Source organism: Aethalodelphis obliquidens, unplaced genomic scaffold (genome assembly GCF_003676395.1).
Source record: "Aethalodelphis obliquidens isolate GAN/ISIS:26980383/991018 unplaced genomic scaffold, ASM367639v1 scaffold76, whole genome shotgun sequence".
In the NCBI taxonomy this organism is placed as follows: domain Eukaryota; kingdom Metazoa; phylum Chordata; class Mammalia; order Artiodactyla; family Delphinidae; genus Aethalodelphis; species Aethalodelphis obliquidens.
In genome coordinates, this window is record NW_020838020.1 from 716,572 (window position 1) to 735,496 (window position 18,925).

General features: G+C 34.3%; 1 protein-coding gene across 2 annotated transcripts in view; it reads left to right on the forward strand.

The window, feature by feature from the left end:
• The window catches only part of KLHL1 (kelch like family member 1), a 379,998-nt gene that overhangs the window by 273,256 nt on the left and 87,817 nt on the right, over positions 1–18,925 (forward strand). For both annotated transcript variants that reach the window (XM_027092284.1, XM_027092285.1), the window contains one exon: positions 9,067–9,253. In XM_027092284.1, the coding sequence (XP_026948085.1) occupies positions 9,067–9,253 (187 nt within the window). The remainder of the gene's footprint in view (positions 1–9,066; positions 9,254–18,925) is intronic.

Sequence of the window (18,925 nt, forward strand, 5' to 3'; positions counted from 1 at the left end):
AAACTCTGAGTTGATTTCCCTGTGCTACGTGGCTGCTTCCCACTACCTATCTACTTTATATTTGGTAGTGTATATATGTTCATGCCACTCTCTCACTTCATCGCAGCTTAAATTTCCTCCTCCCCGTGTCAAGTCCATTCTCTACATCTGCGTCTTTATTCCTGTTCTGCCCATAAGTTCTTCAGAACCATTTTTTTTCTAGGTTCCATATATATGTGTTAGCATACAGTATTTGTTTTTCTCCTTCTGACTTAATTCACTCTGTATGACAGACTCCAGGACCATCCACCTCACTACAAATATCTCCATTTCATTTCTTTTTATGGTAATGTAATATTCTATTGTATATATGTGCCACATCTTCTTAATCCATTCACCTGTCGATGGACATTTAGGTTGCTTCCTTGTCCTGGCTATTGTAAATAGAGCTGCCATGAACATTGTGGTACATGACCCTTTGAATTATGGTTTTCTCAGGGTACATGCCCAGTAGTGGAATAGCTGGGTCATATGGTGGTTCTATTTTTAGTTTTTTAAGGAACTTCCATATTGTTCTCCATAGTGGCTGTATCAATTTACATTCCCACCAAAGGTGCAAGAGGGTTCCCTTTTCTGCACACCCTCTCCAGCATTTATTGTTTGTAGATTTTTGATGATGGCCATTCTCCGGTGTGAGGTGATACCACATTGCAGTTTTGATTTGCATTTCTCTAATGATTAGTGATGTTGAGCATCCTTTCAAGTGTTTGTTGGCAATCTGTGAATCTTCTTGGGAAAAATGTCTATTTAGGTCTTCTGCCAATTTTTGGATTGGTTGTTTGTTTTTTTGATATTGAGCTGCATGAGCTGCTTGTATATTTTGGAGATTAATCCTTTGTCAGTTGCTTCATTTGCAAATATTTTCTCCCATTCTGAGAGTTGTCTTTTCACCTTGTTTATGGTTTCCTTTGCTGTGCAAAAGATTTGAAGTTTCATTAGGTGCCATTTTTCTTTCTTTTTTTTTTAATTTCCATTTCTCTAGGAGGTGGGTCAAAAAGGATCTTGTTGTGATGTATGTCATAGAGTGTTCTGCCTATGTTTTCCTCTAAGAGTTTTATAGACTCTGGTCTTACATTTAGGTCTTTAATCCATTTTGAGTTTATATTTTTGTATGGTCATAGGAAGTGGAGTGTTCTAATTTCATTCTTTTACATATACCTGTCCAGTTTTCCCAGCACCACTTGTTGAAGAGGCTGTCTTTTCTCCACTGTATATTCTTGCCTCCTTTATCAAAGATAAGGTGACTATATGTGCATGGGTTTATCTTTGTGTTTTCTATCCTGTTCCATTGATCTATATGTCTGTTTTTGTGCCACTACTATACTGTCTTGATTACTGTAGCTTTGTAGTATAATCTGAAGTCAGGGTGTATGATTCCTCCAGCTCCATTTTTTTTTTCTCAAGACTGCTTTGGCTATTCAGGGTCTTTTTTGTGTCCATAAATATTGTGAAATATTTAGTTCTGGTTCTGTGAAAAATGTCATTGGTAGTTTGACAGGGATTGAATTGAATCTGTAGATAGTTTTGGGTAGTATAGTCATTTCCAAAATACTTATTCTTCCAACCCAAGAACATGGTATATCTCTCTCTCTGTTTGTATCATCTTTAATTCCTTCCTCAGTGTTTTATAGTTTTCTGCATTCAGGTCTTTTTTCTCCTTAGGTAGGTTTATTCCTAGGTATATTATTCTTTTTGTTGCAGTGGTAAATAGGAGTGTTTCCTTAATTTCTCTTTCAGATTTTTCATTATTAGTGTTTAGGAATGCAACAGATTTCTGTGCATTAATTTTGTATCCTGCTACTCTACCAAATTCATTGATTAGCTCTAGCAGTTTTCTGGTAGCATCTTTAGGATTCTCTATGTATAGTATCATGTCATCTGCAAACAGTGACAGTTTTAGTTCTTCTTTTCTGATTTGGATTCCTTTCCTTTCTTTTTCTCCTCTGATTACTGTGGCTATAACATCCAAAACTATGCTGAATAATAGTGGTGAGAGTGGACAACCTTGTTTTGTTCCTGATCTTAGTGGAAATGTTTTCAGTTTTTCACCACTCAGAATGATGTTGGCTGTGCGTTTGACATATATGGCCTTTATTATTTTGAGGTTAGTTCTCTCTATGCCTACTTTCTGGAGAGTTCTTTTCATAAATGGGTGCTGAATTTTGTCAAAAGCTTTTTCTGCATCTATTGAGATTATCATCTGGTTTTTACCCTTCAATTTATCAATATAGAGTATCACATTGATTGATTTGAGTATATTGAAGAATCCTTGCACTTTTGGGATAAACCCCATTTGATCATGGTGTATGAGCCTTTTAATGTGCTGTTGGATTCTGCTTGCTAGTATTTTGTGGAGGATATTTCCATCTATGTTCATCTGTGATGTTGGCCGGTAACTTTCTTTGTTTGTGACATCTTTGTCTGGTGTTGGTATCAGGGTGATGGTGGCCTTGTAGAATGAATATGGGAGTGTTCCTTCCTCTGCTATATTTTGGAATCGTTTGAGAAGGATAAGTGTTACCTCTTCTCTAAATGATAGAATTCTCCTGTGAAGCCATCTGGTCCTGGGGTTTTGTTTGTCGGAGGAGTTTTAATCACAGTTTCAATTTCATTCCTGTGATTGGTCTGTTCATATTTTCTATTTCTTCCTGGTTCAGTCTTGGAAGCTTGTGCTTTTCTAAGAATTTGTTTATTTGTCATTTATTTGTCATTGTTGTTTATTTGTCATTTATTCCAGGTTGTCCATTTTTTTGGCATATAGTTGCTTATAGTAATCTCTCATGATCCTTTGTATATTTGCATGTCAGTTGTTACTTCTCTTTTTTCATTTCTGTTTCTATTGATTTGAGTCTTCTCCCTTTTTTTCTTGATGAGTGTGACTAATGGTTTAGCAATTTTGTTTATCTTCTCACAGAACCAACTTTTAGTTTTATTGATCTGTGCTATTGTTTGCTTCATTTCTTTGTCATTTATTTCTGATCTGATCTTTATGATTTCTTTCCATCTGGTAACTTTGAGGGGTTTTTTGTTCTTCTTTCTCTGACTGCTTTAGGTATACAGTTAGGGTTTTTACTTGAGATTATTCTTATTTTTTGAGGTAGCATTGTATTGCTATAAACTTCCCTCTTAGAATTGTTTTTGCTGCATCCCATACGTTTTAGGTCATCGTGTTTTCACTCTCATTTGTTTCTAGGTATTCTTTGATTTCCTCTTTAATTTCTTCAACAATCTCTTGGCTATTTAGTAGTATATTGTTTAGACTCCATGTGTTTGTATTTTTTATAGATTTTTCCCTGCTACTGTTATCTTGTCTCATAGCACTGCGATCAGAAAAGATACTTGATACAATTTCAATTTTCTTAAATTAACCAAGGTTTAATTTGTGGCCCAAGGTATGATGTTTCCTGGAGAATGTTCTATGAGCACTAGAGAAGAATGTGTATTCTGTTGTTTTTGGATGGAATGTCCTATAAATATCAATTAAGTCCATCTTGCTTAATGTACCATTTAAAACTTGTGTTTCCTTATTTATTTTCATTTTGGATGATCTTTCCATTGGTGAAAGTGGGGTGTTAAACTCCCCTACTATGATTGTGTTACTGTCGATTTCCCCTTTTATGGCTGTTAACATCTGCCTTATGTATTGAGGTGCTCCCATGTTGGGTGCATAAATATTTACAATTGTTATATCTTCTTCTTGGATTGATCCCTTGATCATTATGTAGTGCCCTTCTTTGTCTCTTGTAATGATCTTTATTTTAAAGTCTATTTTGTCCACAGTTTACAGTTGCTCCCAAAGTCCACTACCTCAATTTTAGGATGATTCATTTTCTATTCAGGTATTCCACAGATTCAGGTACATCAAGTTGATTGTGGAGATTTAATCCACTGCTCCTGAGGGATTTAATCCACTGCTCCTGAGGCTGCTGGGAGTAAGTTCCCTTTCTCTTCTTTGTTCACACAACTCCTGGAGTTCAGCTTTGGATTTGGCTCTCTTCTACATGTGGGTTGCCCTCTGGCATCTGTTCTTTGCCCAGACAGGAGGAGGGTTAAAGGAGCAGCTGATTAGAGGGCTCTGGCTCACTCAGGTCGGGGTGTGGGAGTGGTATGGAATGCGGGGTAAGCCTGCACAGCAGAGGCCCGCATGATGTTACACCAGCCTGAGGTGTGCCATGTGTCCTCCTGGGGATATTGTCCATGCATCACAGGACCCTGGCAGTGGCGGGCTGCACAGGCTCCTGGGTGGGGAGGTGTGGATGGTGACCTGTACTTGCACACAGGCTTCTTGGTGGCTGCAACAGCAGCCTTAGCGTTTCACACCCGTCTCTGGTGTCCATGCTGATAGCCGTGGCTTGCACCCATCTCTGGAGCTCGTTTAGGCAGTGCTCTGAATGTCCTCTCCTCGTGCACCCTGAAACAATGGTCTTTTGCCTCTTAGGCAGTTCCAGACTTTTTCCCAGACTCCCTCCCGGCTAGCTGTGGCCCACTAGGCCCCTTCAGACTGTCTTCGCGCAGCCAACACTAGTCCTCTCCCTTGGACCTGACCTCCAAATCCTGAGCCTCAGCTCCCAGCCCCCACCCACCCCAGCAGGTGAGCAGAAAAACCTCTCAGGATGGTGAGTTCTGGTTGGCACTGATCCTCTTTGTGGGAATCTCTCCACTTTGTCCTCTACATCCCTGTTGCTGCTCTCTCCTCCGTCAGTACAAAGCACCGCCTCCTGCCCAAATCCCCATCTCCGCCAGTGAAGGGGCTTCCTGGTGTGTGGAAAAATTTCCTCCTTCACAGCTCCCTCTAAGAGATGCAGGTACCATCCCTATTCTTTTGTCTCTGTTTTTTCTTTTTCCCTACCCAGGTATGTGAGGAGTTTCTTGCCTTTTGGGAAGTCTGAGGTCTTTTGCCAGCGTTTAGTAGGTGTTCTGTAGGAGTTGTTCCACATATAGATGCATTTTTAATATATTTGTGGTGAGGAATTTGATCTCCACATCTTAGTGCTCTGCCATCTTAAAGGTCCTCCGCATTAAATATTTTTATGGTGCTAATATGTGGTTCAACTCCTCAAACCATTAACAATCAAAATTATTTGTATTTTAATAACAAATGTAATGGTCATTTGAAAGAAGTATTGTTTAAATAATTGTATTTCTTTTCATTTTTTCCTAATTAAAGTGAAGTTAGTGATAAAGCCAGTAAACTTTAAGAAGAATGTACAAAAATAAAGTAATAATGTTTAATATAAACAATTTCAAAGAACATCCTTATTCTAATTAAAAATTTATAACATTTCTGGCAACTGGAACTAACAAAGTTACTATTAGTATTCTAGCTATTAAGGGATATATTATTCTAGTATTTTATGTTAGTCATTTCTGAATATCATACACAAGATTTGCATATATGTTTATTGACCCAGTTCTCTTCTGCCACTATAGGTTTACCCTACAACTTGATGGTCATTATTTACTCACAAAGATAAACTACCAATGTTATAGAGAGGTAGATCATATTTGCAAAGTGACTGCCTAGCTGACATGGATCCTTGGATGGATCAGCTTCCTAGAATTTTACAGTCTTAATCGTTAATACACCCTATGTTGTCCTTCATATTAAGTCTAAGGATATTCTTATTTCTGACATATTTTCTACATGACAAAATATTCTGAAACATTATTTTGCACATAGTGAGATCTTTTCTTGAGGTTTAATGCACAATTAACTCATAGGGACATAGTCAATTTTTATCCCAAGCATAAGAACATATCTAACAGTGAAGATATTGACAAACTTCCAAGGACATTTTTCTTGTAAACTAAGTTGTACTATAATTATCTTTGACTGGAAAGGGTATTAGTATATAATATCCTAAGAATAAAATCTGATTTATAGACAATTACTGTACAAATTCTTGTACATTAACATGACTATGTTTCAAAGTAGTATACCATTATTGAAACATATTGATATTTTTTCTAAGTGGAACAAGCAGAGGAACTGTTACAGTAGTTTAATTTTATTCAAAAATTTAAGAATGTAAAAAACAAAACTAACTTCCATTGTATAGTGAGGAGAAAAATTTGTGTTAATCTTGGATCATTGCAGAAAATCTAAAGATAGTCCAAGTTTAAAGGACAACTTAACCATCTTATTATTCCGAACTTGTGCCTGAATTTGGGATGGAATAATCCTAAAAAGTGTCAGGGGAGATGAAATACAGACACAAGTCATATAGTACTCATAAGTGAGAAATAGTTACAAGTAATAGTTTGAAAACACACAGTAATAAGTACAGAGATTATGAAGAATTCAATTTTTTTCAAAATAAATAACTTTTTCAAATGATTGGGTACACTAAAGTTAAGAAATTTTACAAAATGATTTGTTAATAAAATGGAAAATATCATTTAAGTACAGAATATCTGTCATTTTACAGAAATAAAGTATAAGTTTTAATTTTATATTGTATATCTTCCAGATCTTTTTTTTTTCTTTTTGGCTTGCTATGAGCTGATTTTTATTGGGAGAAACAAGAAAAACAGGGCCACTGTCTTCAGAAGGCTCAAGTTAAATAAACCATGTGTTTCCTGAGTAAGGCATTCTCACATTTAGAAACTGTTCATCAGATTAGACAGTTGACATTTGGGGATGGCGGAACAGAGATACTAAACAGGGAGAAGTTGGTGGGTGTGGTTCCTGACAGAGCAAACTTGGCAGCCTCCTGATGGGATGAAGGGGACCCAGGGGAGGAGTGCCAGCCCACCTTACTCATGAGCCCCAGGAAGTGTGGTTTGGATAGTTGGAGAGAGAATGAAGCAGAGATGCTTTAAACTCATTCAAAACCAACTTCACTGTCTTTCTAACGGTTGATCCTTCTGCTGACCTCTCTGTGTAAAAGTTTGTGATCTGTTGGCTTCTTCTCTGTTTCTTAACCATTTGTAATACGTGCAGACATGTGAGGCCCAGGTGGGCTTTGAAGAGGCCTGGAGAGGAGGTGTTTGCCCATAAATGGAGATTTTGAAATTTAAGACAAGCCTTACTCAAGACCAAGTGGACTGCCACACATGCAGTGAGGTCTAGGGAGTCTGAGATCTAAGTTCTAGGTCTAAGGAGTTCTTTTTTTTTTCTTTTTTTGAATTTGCATCTTTTTAAAATTTTTATTTTAAATTGGAGTATAACTGATTAGCAATGTTGTGTTAGTTTCAGGTATACAGCAAAGTGATTCAGTTATAAATATATATGTATGTATTCTTTTTCAAGTTCTAGGATATACTTTAAAATAAATAATATGTAATATATTTTTATGCATACATCTATCAACATTGAGAAATTCATTTCCTTTTAGAAATTATTACTTGAAAGTATTTTAAACCTAGGCACTCAGAGTTGACTCTGCTCTGATACTTTATTTTTACAGGATTCCATACATTTCTTTATAACTGTATATTATCCATAAAAATTTTGAAATAGTCCTTATATACATTGTATGAGTGTTTAGAAATATATAAATATTTAGCTATCCAAAAAGATGATAAAATCAATGTTTTTAGCTTCAGCTTTATCATCAATGTATATATCATCTTACTGAATTTTAAAAACTATAATAGTTCCCTTAAGCAAACAAATGAGTTCGTTCCTGGCTTTTCATGGGTTGAGTCCTTGCCATGAAAGAAGGCGAGTCTTTCTTCTTTTTGTTGGCTCTACTATTGTCTCACAGTATGAGAGCTCCCCTTTGAGCCCCCAACTCTATTTCATTAAGGTCTCTATTCGTTAATATCTTACAAGTAAAATAGTAGTCCCTTAAAAAAGAAAGAAATGGGTAGGAAGGTAACTAAAGTTTTAATATATAAGAAAAGAAGCATAAGCAAGACTTTAACTAAACATCTTCCCTTCTATATTCCAAAGTATCTGGTAATTCTAATATGTTATACTCCTTATTCAGCCTCAGAGCCATTCTGTTATCTTTCCCACCTCTTATATATATGAGTATCTTATGTGTTTTTATATTCTTTCTGACATCTCCACCAGTAATTTATTTATTACAATGGTTAAATAACTTTATTTAATTAAGATTCAAATTATAGTGTTAAAATCAATTAATTATATGCTGCTATCATTTATTAATTTATTCACTCAATATATTTGTGTACCAATGTGGTACAGTGTCTTATCAATGTAGACGAAAAGGTCAGTGAGTCAATGTTAAATTTTCTACTTATTAATTTTGTAAATCCATATGATAGATTTAACTCACTTGAAGTAAAACAGGATTCATGAACAAAAGAAGAGAATGTGATACTGAAACAGTCAAGGAAAAAGAAAATCTAAAGAGGGACAGAGAGAGGAAAATTAAAGATACTTTGGTTACATTCAAAGAAATGTACAGAAAATAATTTGTGGAGATGATAACCTTCTGTAGTAAAAGGGAGGCATAATAGAACTTAAAACTCTGGTCTCACTCTATTATTCCCTCAGGTGCTGCATTTTTGGTAAATTTTTTTTTAGTTTCATGGCTGGAAACTATTACTTTGCCTGATGTACAGCTTTTCAACTGCTTGCATAATTAAAAAGATGTTACGAGCATAAATTTTTATTTTTATTGAGATTTTTTTCGGTTTGAAAGGGATTTAAACTATACTTGGAACATCTTAAAGTAAATATGTGAATATTTATGATAGGCTTCTTAGGACTTAATTTGTTGAACTTTATTTTTTAATTTACTTCACCAGACATGTTTATGGCCAAATAGGCAACTATATTTGACTTGTGAACAGCTTTCTTAAAAAGGAAAGGGAATTGAAAATGTGATCTTTAGAAGTACCTTTATACTCTGTGTGGTAAAATGATAATAAATAATATGGAATCAAAAATAATATCCGTTCTGTTTCTCTTGGAAGCCATGCATTTTACTCATATTTATTTGTTAGTGTAATTAATTCTTATTATATTTTACATCCCTCTTCTACTTTTCATTTGATAGCTTATGCTCATCTCTATAAAAATCATTATTAACAGTGATTGTGCATTATTCACAGATATTGGCTGACCTAGAAAACCATACATTATTTAAGAATGATCTGGAATGTCAAAAGCTGATTCTGGAAGCAATGAAATACCATCTATTGCCAGAAAGAAGAACTTTAATGCAAAGTCCAAGAACTAAACCTAGAAAATCTACAGTTGGAACTCTGTATGCAGTGGGAGGAATGGATAACAACAAAGGTATTTAGTTCTAGATCTTTAGTAATACACACACTGTATCACACCATGACGTGATTTTACGGTTGTAACCTGTGTAATACCAACAAACTTCACAGAATCACAGCTTTATTCATTAAGATTTAAGATTTAGGGAAAAGTTAAGACACCTCTCAGTTTTCCATTTTTTCAATCTGTAGTTGCTGCTTCTGCTTCTTACTCATCTTTAAATGTTTTATCTCATGCATTATGTACAAGACTTCATATGAAATGAAAAAGAGATTAAAAGTACCTAGAAAACACGGGCCAAATAATTTGTTGGATATATTGAAACATGTATTTCTATTCTAAGTAAAGGAAATGTAATCTGCCAGTCACATGCTCGCTGAGAGTAATATTATGAAGGAGCGAGTCTCTGCTTTTGAGGGGTTTAGAATCTCATACAGAAGCCAGACAAAGAAGTAGACAATTATAAATGGGTGTACTGACTATGGCAGGTATCATTTACAAATTTAAATTTTTTTTTACCATTTTTACTCTTACAAGGAAGTGAATGATTTAAGACCAAATACATACATTCGAAGGTTTTGTTCTTACTTTTCTATAGTTAGCGGGAAAATCTCCGTGAATGTTTGTTCTCTTTAGCCTTTTTTATGTGTCTTAATTTTCCTGAACAAGTACACAAGACAAATAATGTAAGTGTCCTATGTTTGCATCTAATAGGTGACATAATTATCCATAATACATTTATTATACATGTACAAAATACAGTTGGCAAACATAGAGTATGACCACATATTCAAGCTCTGTTAAAGGAACTCTGTTGTTAAAGAATCAGGAGGAAGCAACAGAACTTACCTCAACTACTGTGAAGTGAGATCCCAAAATAGGAGGCAAAGGGAAACAATTCAGGTAATCAATAGAGAACAACACACATTTCCCATTTTTTATTTGCCAAGAAGATATCTGTGGCTATAAAATGATTTTCACTAGTTTAATTTTTTGAAGATTTACTCCTATTTGCTGGGCTATGGATTTCTAGTGATTATCACATTAAACGAACATTAAAATATTAACATATATATTCAAGAGCTTAACTATTAGTTAAAAAGGGTAAATGACTTGACACTTTAAGAACTAAGGAAATGGCATCAATCTCCCTCCTTCCCTGTCTCTCTCCACTTCTAGCTCTTTCTTTAATGTTATTATTTAAGAGACCAAGTCAAAAATTTCCCCCCTAAATGATATAGTGCTTAACACCCTCTTTTATAAAGTGGTGAAACAAAATATCTTAGATACAAATTTCTCTCAAAAATAGCCAGAAATTATATTGAAATGTCCCCAAAAATGTTTTTCAAGCTTAGAAAACAAATCTATTAACCTGTATCCATGTAGTCCTTATGAGAGTAATAAATACTAAATAACACACAGCACGTGATATAATTTGCCATCTCTTGGAGCAGAAGCATGCAAACTTTATTGTAACATTTTTGCGGTACGCGGGCCTCTCACTGTTGTGGCCTCTCCCATTGCGGAGCACAGGCTCCAGACGCTCAGGTCCAGCAGCCATGGCTCACGGGCCCAGCCACTCCACGGCATGTGGGATCCTCCGGGACTGTGGCACAAACCCGTGTCCCCTGCATCGGTGGGCAGACTCTCAACCACTGCACCACCAGGGAAGCCCTATTGTAGCATCTTAATAAGTTCATTTTACCTATAAAAGTAAATATCAATAAAAGGACAATGATGTTATATATGTTTATCAAATTTTAAGGTCTAATGAATGACATTTACTTTTCAAGAACACTGCATTCTACAGAATGAATGCCTGTATAAGATAAATTCCATTTGTAAATATGCACATATCATTGAAAAAATAAAGAAAGAACATTGATGAAATCAGGCCAGCCAGTGACTAGGACTGAGCAATAAACAACAAATTAACATTAGTATAAAAATCACTATGCTATGAAGAGCCAAAAGACATGACTAATTTAAATTTTTAAATTTAACGACTTTAAATACAATTACCATAGCATAAAATAATACGAGTATGGGGGGGGTCTTTTGAGTTAAGCTCTTTGTCAGCATTTGAATTTGTCTAATTTTACACAGCAGTCTTTTGAGGCTGAAGAAATTCTTAAGAAATTGAACTTTCTTAGGGATTTTGAATCTTTCATTTTATAATTGAACACTACTAATCATTTAGCTATTGTTCCACTTATCCAGTAGTCCAGATGATTAAAAGCGTGTGACAAAACAAGGGATTTAAAAAGATATTCCTGATTAAATCAGCAATAAAATAGAAAAAAAATTGAAGGAAATTTTAGGAATTCTTACCATATCCTCTGCACTCTATGAATTGGATATTAAATATATCCCATAACTTAGACAAAAATCTGACATTACCAAACCTCAGAGAACCTACTTTTCCTGCTGCAGCAGAAACTTTACCAGTTTCAAGAGATTTAAAGGACAACTAGGACATTTTCAAGTTAATCCCTTGTATTTGCATTGTGCTTTTATTGCTTAAAAGCTGTTTTCTACACCTTATTAACTTGTGCTCTCTCTAAATAGGCATTAAGATTTTATCTTAAAATTGTGTTTTCTTTTCTTTAAAGGTAATGAGGAAAATTAAAATGTAAAAAGAGGCAGGGAAATCAAAAGAAAAAATATAGCAAAACATTGGAATTTACTTTGCATGACTAATTTGAAAAATAATGCAATACAATATAATACAGTATGTTACAATACAATACAATGATATGCAATATTTAGTGTGCTTTTTGGAATTATTTACATATTCATATTGTGCCTCATAAGGCTATGTAAACATTTTATTGAATTCCTCTTCAGCTCCACAGTTACTGGGATTTGTATGATATTTTATGGGATTGATAAACTATGAGTACAACTCTTGCAGATTTTCTGTAAATATTAAGAAAATTCAGAGCATTTTTCTCTCCTTTCCCCTCCTTTCTTCTTATATCCACACATACATGCATCCTATAATGATGCACTTTTTGCACATCTATTTTGTGCCGGCTCTGTGTTAAGAACTTGTGAACATTATGAATATTACCCCTACCTCACAAAGCTTCCAAGTTACTCTAGGAAAGCAAAGAGTAAACAAAATATTTGTGAATAAAATGAGTGTTACAGGAATGGAATTGCGAGTGAAATCAGTATAATGCTTGGGAGCCAACCTAGTCTAGTCTAGAAGAGTAGAGAAGTACAGGGAAAGTGTTTGTTGTTGTTGCTGTTTTTAGTTGAAATCTAAAGAATTATTAGGCATTAGTTTAGCACATTACTGGAGCAGCAGAGTAGGTGTGGTGGTGAATTCCAGACTAGAGATAAATCAAATGTGAGGGTTTACAGCTAAAGAAGAGTGATATCTTTAAAAATGGAGAGAAATCCTTTATGGCTGAAATATAGCCAGTGGAGAAATGAAAGCCACATGGTAGTAGAGGAAAGACACAGCAGATTTCAGGGAAAGGATAAGAATGATAGATTCTGAATTGAAATCTAGACATCATAGAAAGCAGGTGATGTTCCGAGTGAAGAAAGTAGTCTTTGCGATCAGAGAGATGCCTGTTCAAATCCACGAATGTCACTTAAAATCTCTAGTCTAATTTATCTTTTCTCAATACTGTATTGTGTTTCTGTAACAATTACAGTGATTAAATGTAAAGAGGCTAAACTAATACACAGCATTCCAACATGCTTGTTCAGTGCCAAAGAAACCATCAGAGAACTCAGCAGCAACCTGGGCTAACTTTCCTTATCACATTATGGACTAAGGCCAAGCCATCTAGGAACTTTGGAGGCATGGACTATAGTGGTTCTATGACATAATAGTAATGTGACATAGGGAAGAAGATAGGACAACAAGATATTCATATCAGTGGAATTTATATGATTAGCATTATGTAGAAATTATATGCCTTTTATACCAATACAAACAACATTTAAGAGTTGGGAATCACATGAATTGTATGAGAGAAAAGAATCAAGTCATAAATGAAGTTAGCAGTATCTCTTGGAAAGTATGATTTAATTCGCTGCCATACTGGAAAATACTGAAAAATAAGTTTTTAACGATGTAGTAATTTATAGCATATTTAAGGACAATTAAAATGATTAATATATTTATTAATGTTTGTTCTACTATGAATGAAAAATGAGGGGACATAAAATTAAATACGGAAAAAGTCAATGAATTTTTAAAAACTATTTTTATTAGGAGGACAAATTTTTTTAATGTTTTCAACTGAAATCAAATGCAGATTTAAAACAATGCAGTAAATTGTACCAATAAATATGCTTTCATTTTGGTAAGAATTTTATTACAAATCACATAGGAATCATCATAAATCCTTTAGAAGGTTGAGTTAAAAGTAAAACACTAATTGCTTATTCTCAAGTGCTTGAAATGTCTCACACTAATGTATGATTCATGTAAGCTATGAAATAAAATTTGGTGCTATTGGTTACTGGAAAATATTTGTATCAAAAAGTCTATTGAATTTATTTTCTGATGTTGGTTGATTATTAGAAAATTCCATGCAAGTAAAAATAATTTGGTTTTGTACTCATAGAAATTGTATTTTTTGAAGATTCATTTTATTTCATTCTAATTATGAACATGTATTGAAAACCTGGTAAATATACAGTAGTATAGATAAGAAAAGGAAAACCAACTGTGAGCTTATAACTTAAATATAATCATTGTTACCATTGTTAACAGAGTGGCATATTTTCTTTTCCAAATTTCTCTGTAAATGTGCGTGTGTGTGTGTGTGTGTGTGTGTGTGTGTGTGTATACATGTTTGTATACAGACATAACTCTATATCTACATTTATACAGAGATTACCTATTTACAATTGTCTTCATCTCTCTCACTCTGGTATCTAAACATAGGCATATTTAGATTTATTAACATACCTAAGAATTATTATTTTGTTGCTTTTATTTATTAATTATATTATATGTGTAAATTTATATTTCATTAAATTTTTAAAATACATCCTTTCAAGTACCTTACTAATTCTTATTCACATTAAAAATGCCATGGTTTACTTGAGCTTAATCCTATTATAAAACACTTTGGTGGAATAATCCATTTTATTTTCTATAAATAACACCATCACTAGTATCTGCATACATTAAGAGTTTTTCCTAAGCTTTGAGTGTTTATACAGATAACTGGCTGAAAAATTACTGGGTGGGAAGGTAAAGCTTTTGTGACATATGAGCTGATTTCTTTCTTGAAAATTTTTAAGAATTTATAATAGCACTAAATTATGGAAATAGTGTCATTTTTAGGGCCTTGTCAACAAATTTTCTGTCTAAAAACCCTTTTTATTATTAAAAATTTTAGCATAATAGTAGAAAAAATAATATAATGAACCCTGTATTCTTGTCATCACATTTATATTTCTCCTTTTCGTAATGAAATTGAATATTTTTGTAATTTCAATTTTTTATGTATTTAATCATCAAATATACTGCTGAAGAGTGACATATTAGTTTGCTATTTTTCCAATTATTACATATTTTATTTCAGTTTCTTGAACTAATTGCCTACAGTATTTGGCATAAAGTTCAATAGAAATAGCTTCTGAGGTGTTTTTCTCATTTTGTCTATTTTATAAGGAATAATTTAAATATTTTACAAGTTTGCTGTAAACATCTAGTATGTAGCATAGCATACCTGGCAGTTTTGGAGAGAATGATGAATACTGTGTATGAGAATATATAGAGGCTATGGACAACCTTACATTCTCTCAGAGATAACTTTCCTTTTGACAGACACTTAAGTAAGAGCAAAACACCTTCTTCCAAACAAGCATTAGATAATTTGAGGCTAAGATGTAGTATCTGTGAGGGTCGCCCTACTCCTTGTTTGCTTTCTGTATGTATACCAAGGTCATTGGTCTTTACTGGGCCCTGAATGCCATTTTATTTTCACCTCAGAAGAACCAGTTCTAATTTTTTAGCATCTTAGCTTCCATTTTCTGCCTGGATTTCTGTCTCTCCTTGTATATGTCTTACAAATTAGTAAGTGCCCAGAAGACAAGCAATAATGCCTTCTCATTCTTTTTTCTGAGTCTAAAGTCCTGACTACCTTGGTTGCCCTGAACTACAGTTAGTGTCTCCCCAGCTGCATAAGGCTACCAACAAGCCTGGGCCAACAAGTGTTTCAAGGACTCTCAGCCTAGTGCTGCCTGTGAACCAGCCATTTCCCAAGGGGAAAATGGCAAAGGAGGTTGGCCTCATTTCAATTCTCATCCCTTCTATCTGGGATTTGTCTTCCTAAGTGTTTGATATCATTTTTTTTAATCTCTAATGTCTTTAAACAGCTAAATTTTGTATTCTAAGACTATCACTTTATAGTTATTCTTATGGAGATAGCTTATTTGATACAAGCTAATCCATACTTAACAGCAGAGGCCCCTGCAAATTTGTAATTTCAACATTGTCCATTTATGAAACTTCTCTTCGAATTTTTTTGAGATATATATGATAATGTTGCTGATGTTCTCATCTTACATGCTTTTTGAAAAATTTAATCTATTATTTCTTTAAATATTTCACAGGTTTATTTTATATTCTGCAGCTAATAACTCCAACATCTAAAAGCTTGAGAGTCTAAGTCTATTGTTTGTTGTTTCTGACACCAGGAATAGCAGAGGAATTGCAATTCTGGAGATGCAATCTCTAGCAAGCTACAGGCTCATCCACTGAGGGTTTGGGGCAGGCTGTATTTATGGGCAAGGAATGCAAAGAGGGCAGACTCCAGCCAGAGTCCAAGAAGTTAGTTTATTGGCTTGAGGATGGGGAGAGATTCTTGGCAGACGGTCATTGGTAAATTTTGGTCTTTAAATCAGGCATTTGTGGGAAATCAGTTTCTCGGTTCTTGTGTTATCTCCCTCAGGGAGCATGCGTGAGATTATCTATTTCATATTTTTGGGTTCCATTTTACATTAAAATCTTTTCACACTTTCCTCTAGCAAGCATAAGTCAGTTTTAACAAAGAACCAGGGCCACCAGTGACATACAGCTTTATCAGTCCTCTTCAATGCTCCAGGCTTAATCCACCTCATGTTAGGCCCAAAGCAGATGCTCTAGATCTTACTGTAGGTGTGGACATCCACTCCAAGGAAATGCTATCTTTTGTACTCGGGTAGCAAACTCTATCCCAGGTTTCACCTCACTGTTCTTCAGCTATTTGGCTGAAGTTTTTTTCTTGGAGTTTTTTCTTACTTTCAAGTCCAGCAATGCAAAAAATTAATTTTATTATTGCAATTTGCCCAGATTTACTGGTATTTTAATTAGAGGGCACTTTGGAGTGTCTTCCATTCTCTATCAAGCAGAAGCCTCCTTTTTCTTTTGTATCCTGATTTTTTCCTCCATAGATTATTTTACTTGTTTTATGCCCTATACTTTTTGGAGAGTACGGATTTTGTTTAGAATTAAACTATTAGCAAACCTGACATTTCCCCACTTTTTACATATTTATAAAGTATACAATTGATGTTTCCATGGTTTGACAGTGTTTGAATATTCACAAATTTGGTAATACTATATTCACATGTAACTTCCACATCTCTAAAATGAAGATAATAATTCTACCTCAAAGTATTATATTATATCATGTAATAAGTTAGAGCAGTTCTGATTACAATGTAGATGATGACTCACTAACAATTTGATTGAATCCTTACATATTCTTCCCATAGCAAATACAATTCAAATTCATGCCTGAGCTTAAATAGAAATCAATACATATCTTGGATCTGAGGCATTGTTAACAAATATTCAGAACTACAAGTATAAATTCATGAGCATATTTGTTCTAATATAATAGATTAATTCCCTTTTCTAAATTATAAGCAACTTGGAGACAGGAACTTTACATTCTTAACATCAGAAAGCATTGTTATTTAGAGTAGGCTTTCAGTAAATATCTGCCATACTTAAATTACAACCTATTTAGCTAATTTTAGTAAATATCCAAAATGAAAAATCACATGTATGTGTGTGTATATATACTATTTATCAATATAAACTTTGTATAACTATGAAATTCTCCTTTGTTTATAATCTTTGGAAGATTTTAAAGGGAAACTGTAAACAAAAGATTGCCATTACCTGAATAACTTTCCCAGAAGTACTCCTCAAGAAAAAAGAATTATTGTGAATCTGTTATTTATCCTTAGTAACTGATCATTTGGGAATGATAAAATTATTTCATCAATGATTTATACACACATTTTGATTGAAGTATAGTTGATGTACAATATTATATTAATTTCAGGTGTACAACATAGTGATTTCACATTTAAACACATTATGAAATGATGACAGCAGTTAACTCTAGCAACCATATATAACCATACAATATTATTATAGTATTATTGACTAAAGTCCTTATATAGTATATTACATCCCTGTGATGTTTATTTTACCTTGAAGTTTTTTCCTTTTAATTCTCTTCACCTATGTTGCCCAACCCTCCACTTCCCTCCCCTCTGGCAACCAGCTATTTGTTCTCTGTATCTATGAGCCTGTTTTTGTTTTGTTTGTTCATTTGATTTTTTCCTTAGAGTAAACATATAAGTGAATATTTGTCTTCCTCTGTCTGACTTACTTCACTTAGCCTGTTATCCTCTAGATTCATCAATGCTTTTGAAATGGCAAGGTTTCATTTTTTTATGGATGAGTATTATTTGGTTGTATATGTATACTGCATCTTCTTTATTCATTCATCTATCTGTGGACACTTAAGTTGTTTCCATATCTTGGCTATTGTAAATAATGCTGCAATGAACATAGGGATGCATATATCTTTTTGATTTAGTGTTTTTATTTTCCTCAGGTAAATACCAAGAAGTGAAATTGCTGAGTAATATGGAAGTTCTATTTTTAATTTTTTGAGGAAACTCCATATTGTTTTTCATAGTAGCTGCACCAATTTACATTCCTCAAAACAGTATACAAGGGTTCCCTTTTCCCCACATCCTCACCAATATGTGCTATTTGTTGTATTTTAGATGAGAGCCATTCTGACAGGTGTAAGATCTCAAAATCTCATGAGTTTCATTTGCATTTCCCTGATGATTAGTGATATGAACATTGTTTCATGTGTCTTCTGGTCATTCATATGTTTTCTTTGGAAAAATGTCTGTTCAGGTCCTCTGCACATTATTTAATCAGGCTGTGTGGGTTTTTTTTGTTTTTTTTTTTTGTGGTACGTGGGCCTCTTACTGTTGTGGCCTCTCCTGTTGGGGAGCACAGGCTCCGGACGCTCAGGCTCAGCAGCCATGGCTCATGGGCCCAGCCGCTCCGCGGCTTGTGGGATCTTTCCAGACCGGGGCACAAACCCGTGTCCCCTGCATCGGCAGGTGGACTCTCAACCACTGCACCACCAGGGAAGCCCAGGCTGTGTTTTTGATATTGAATTCTATGATTTGGATTCATGTAGGTTAGATTTTAACTCCTTATTGAATATATTATTTGCAAGTATCATCTCTCATTCAGTAGGTTGTCTTTCTTTTTGTTGATAGTTTCCTTCCCTCTGCAAAAGCTTTTCACTTTGACGTGGTCCCTTTTGTTTATTTTTACTGTTGTTTCCCTTGCCTGAGGAGACATATACAAAAAAAAAATATTGCTAAGATTGATGTCAAAAAGCA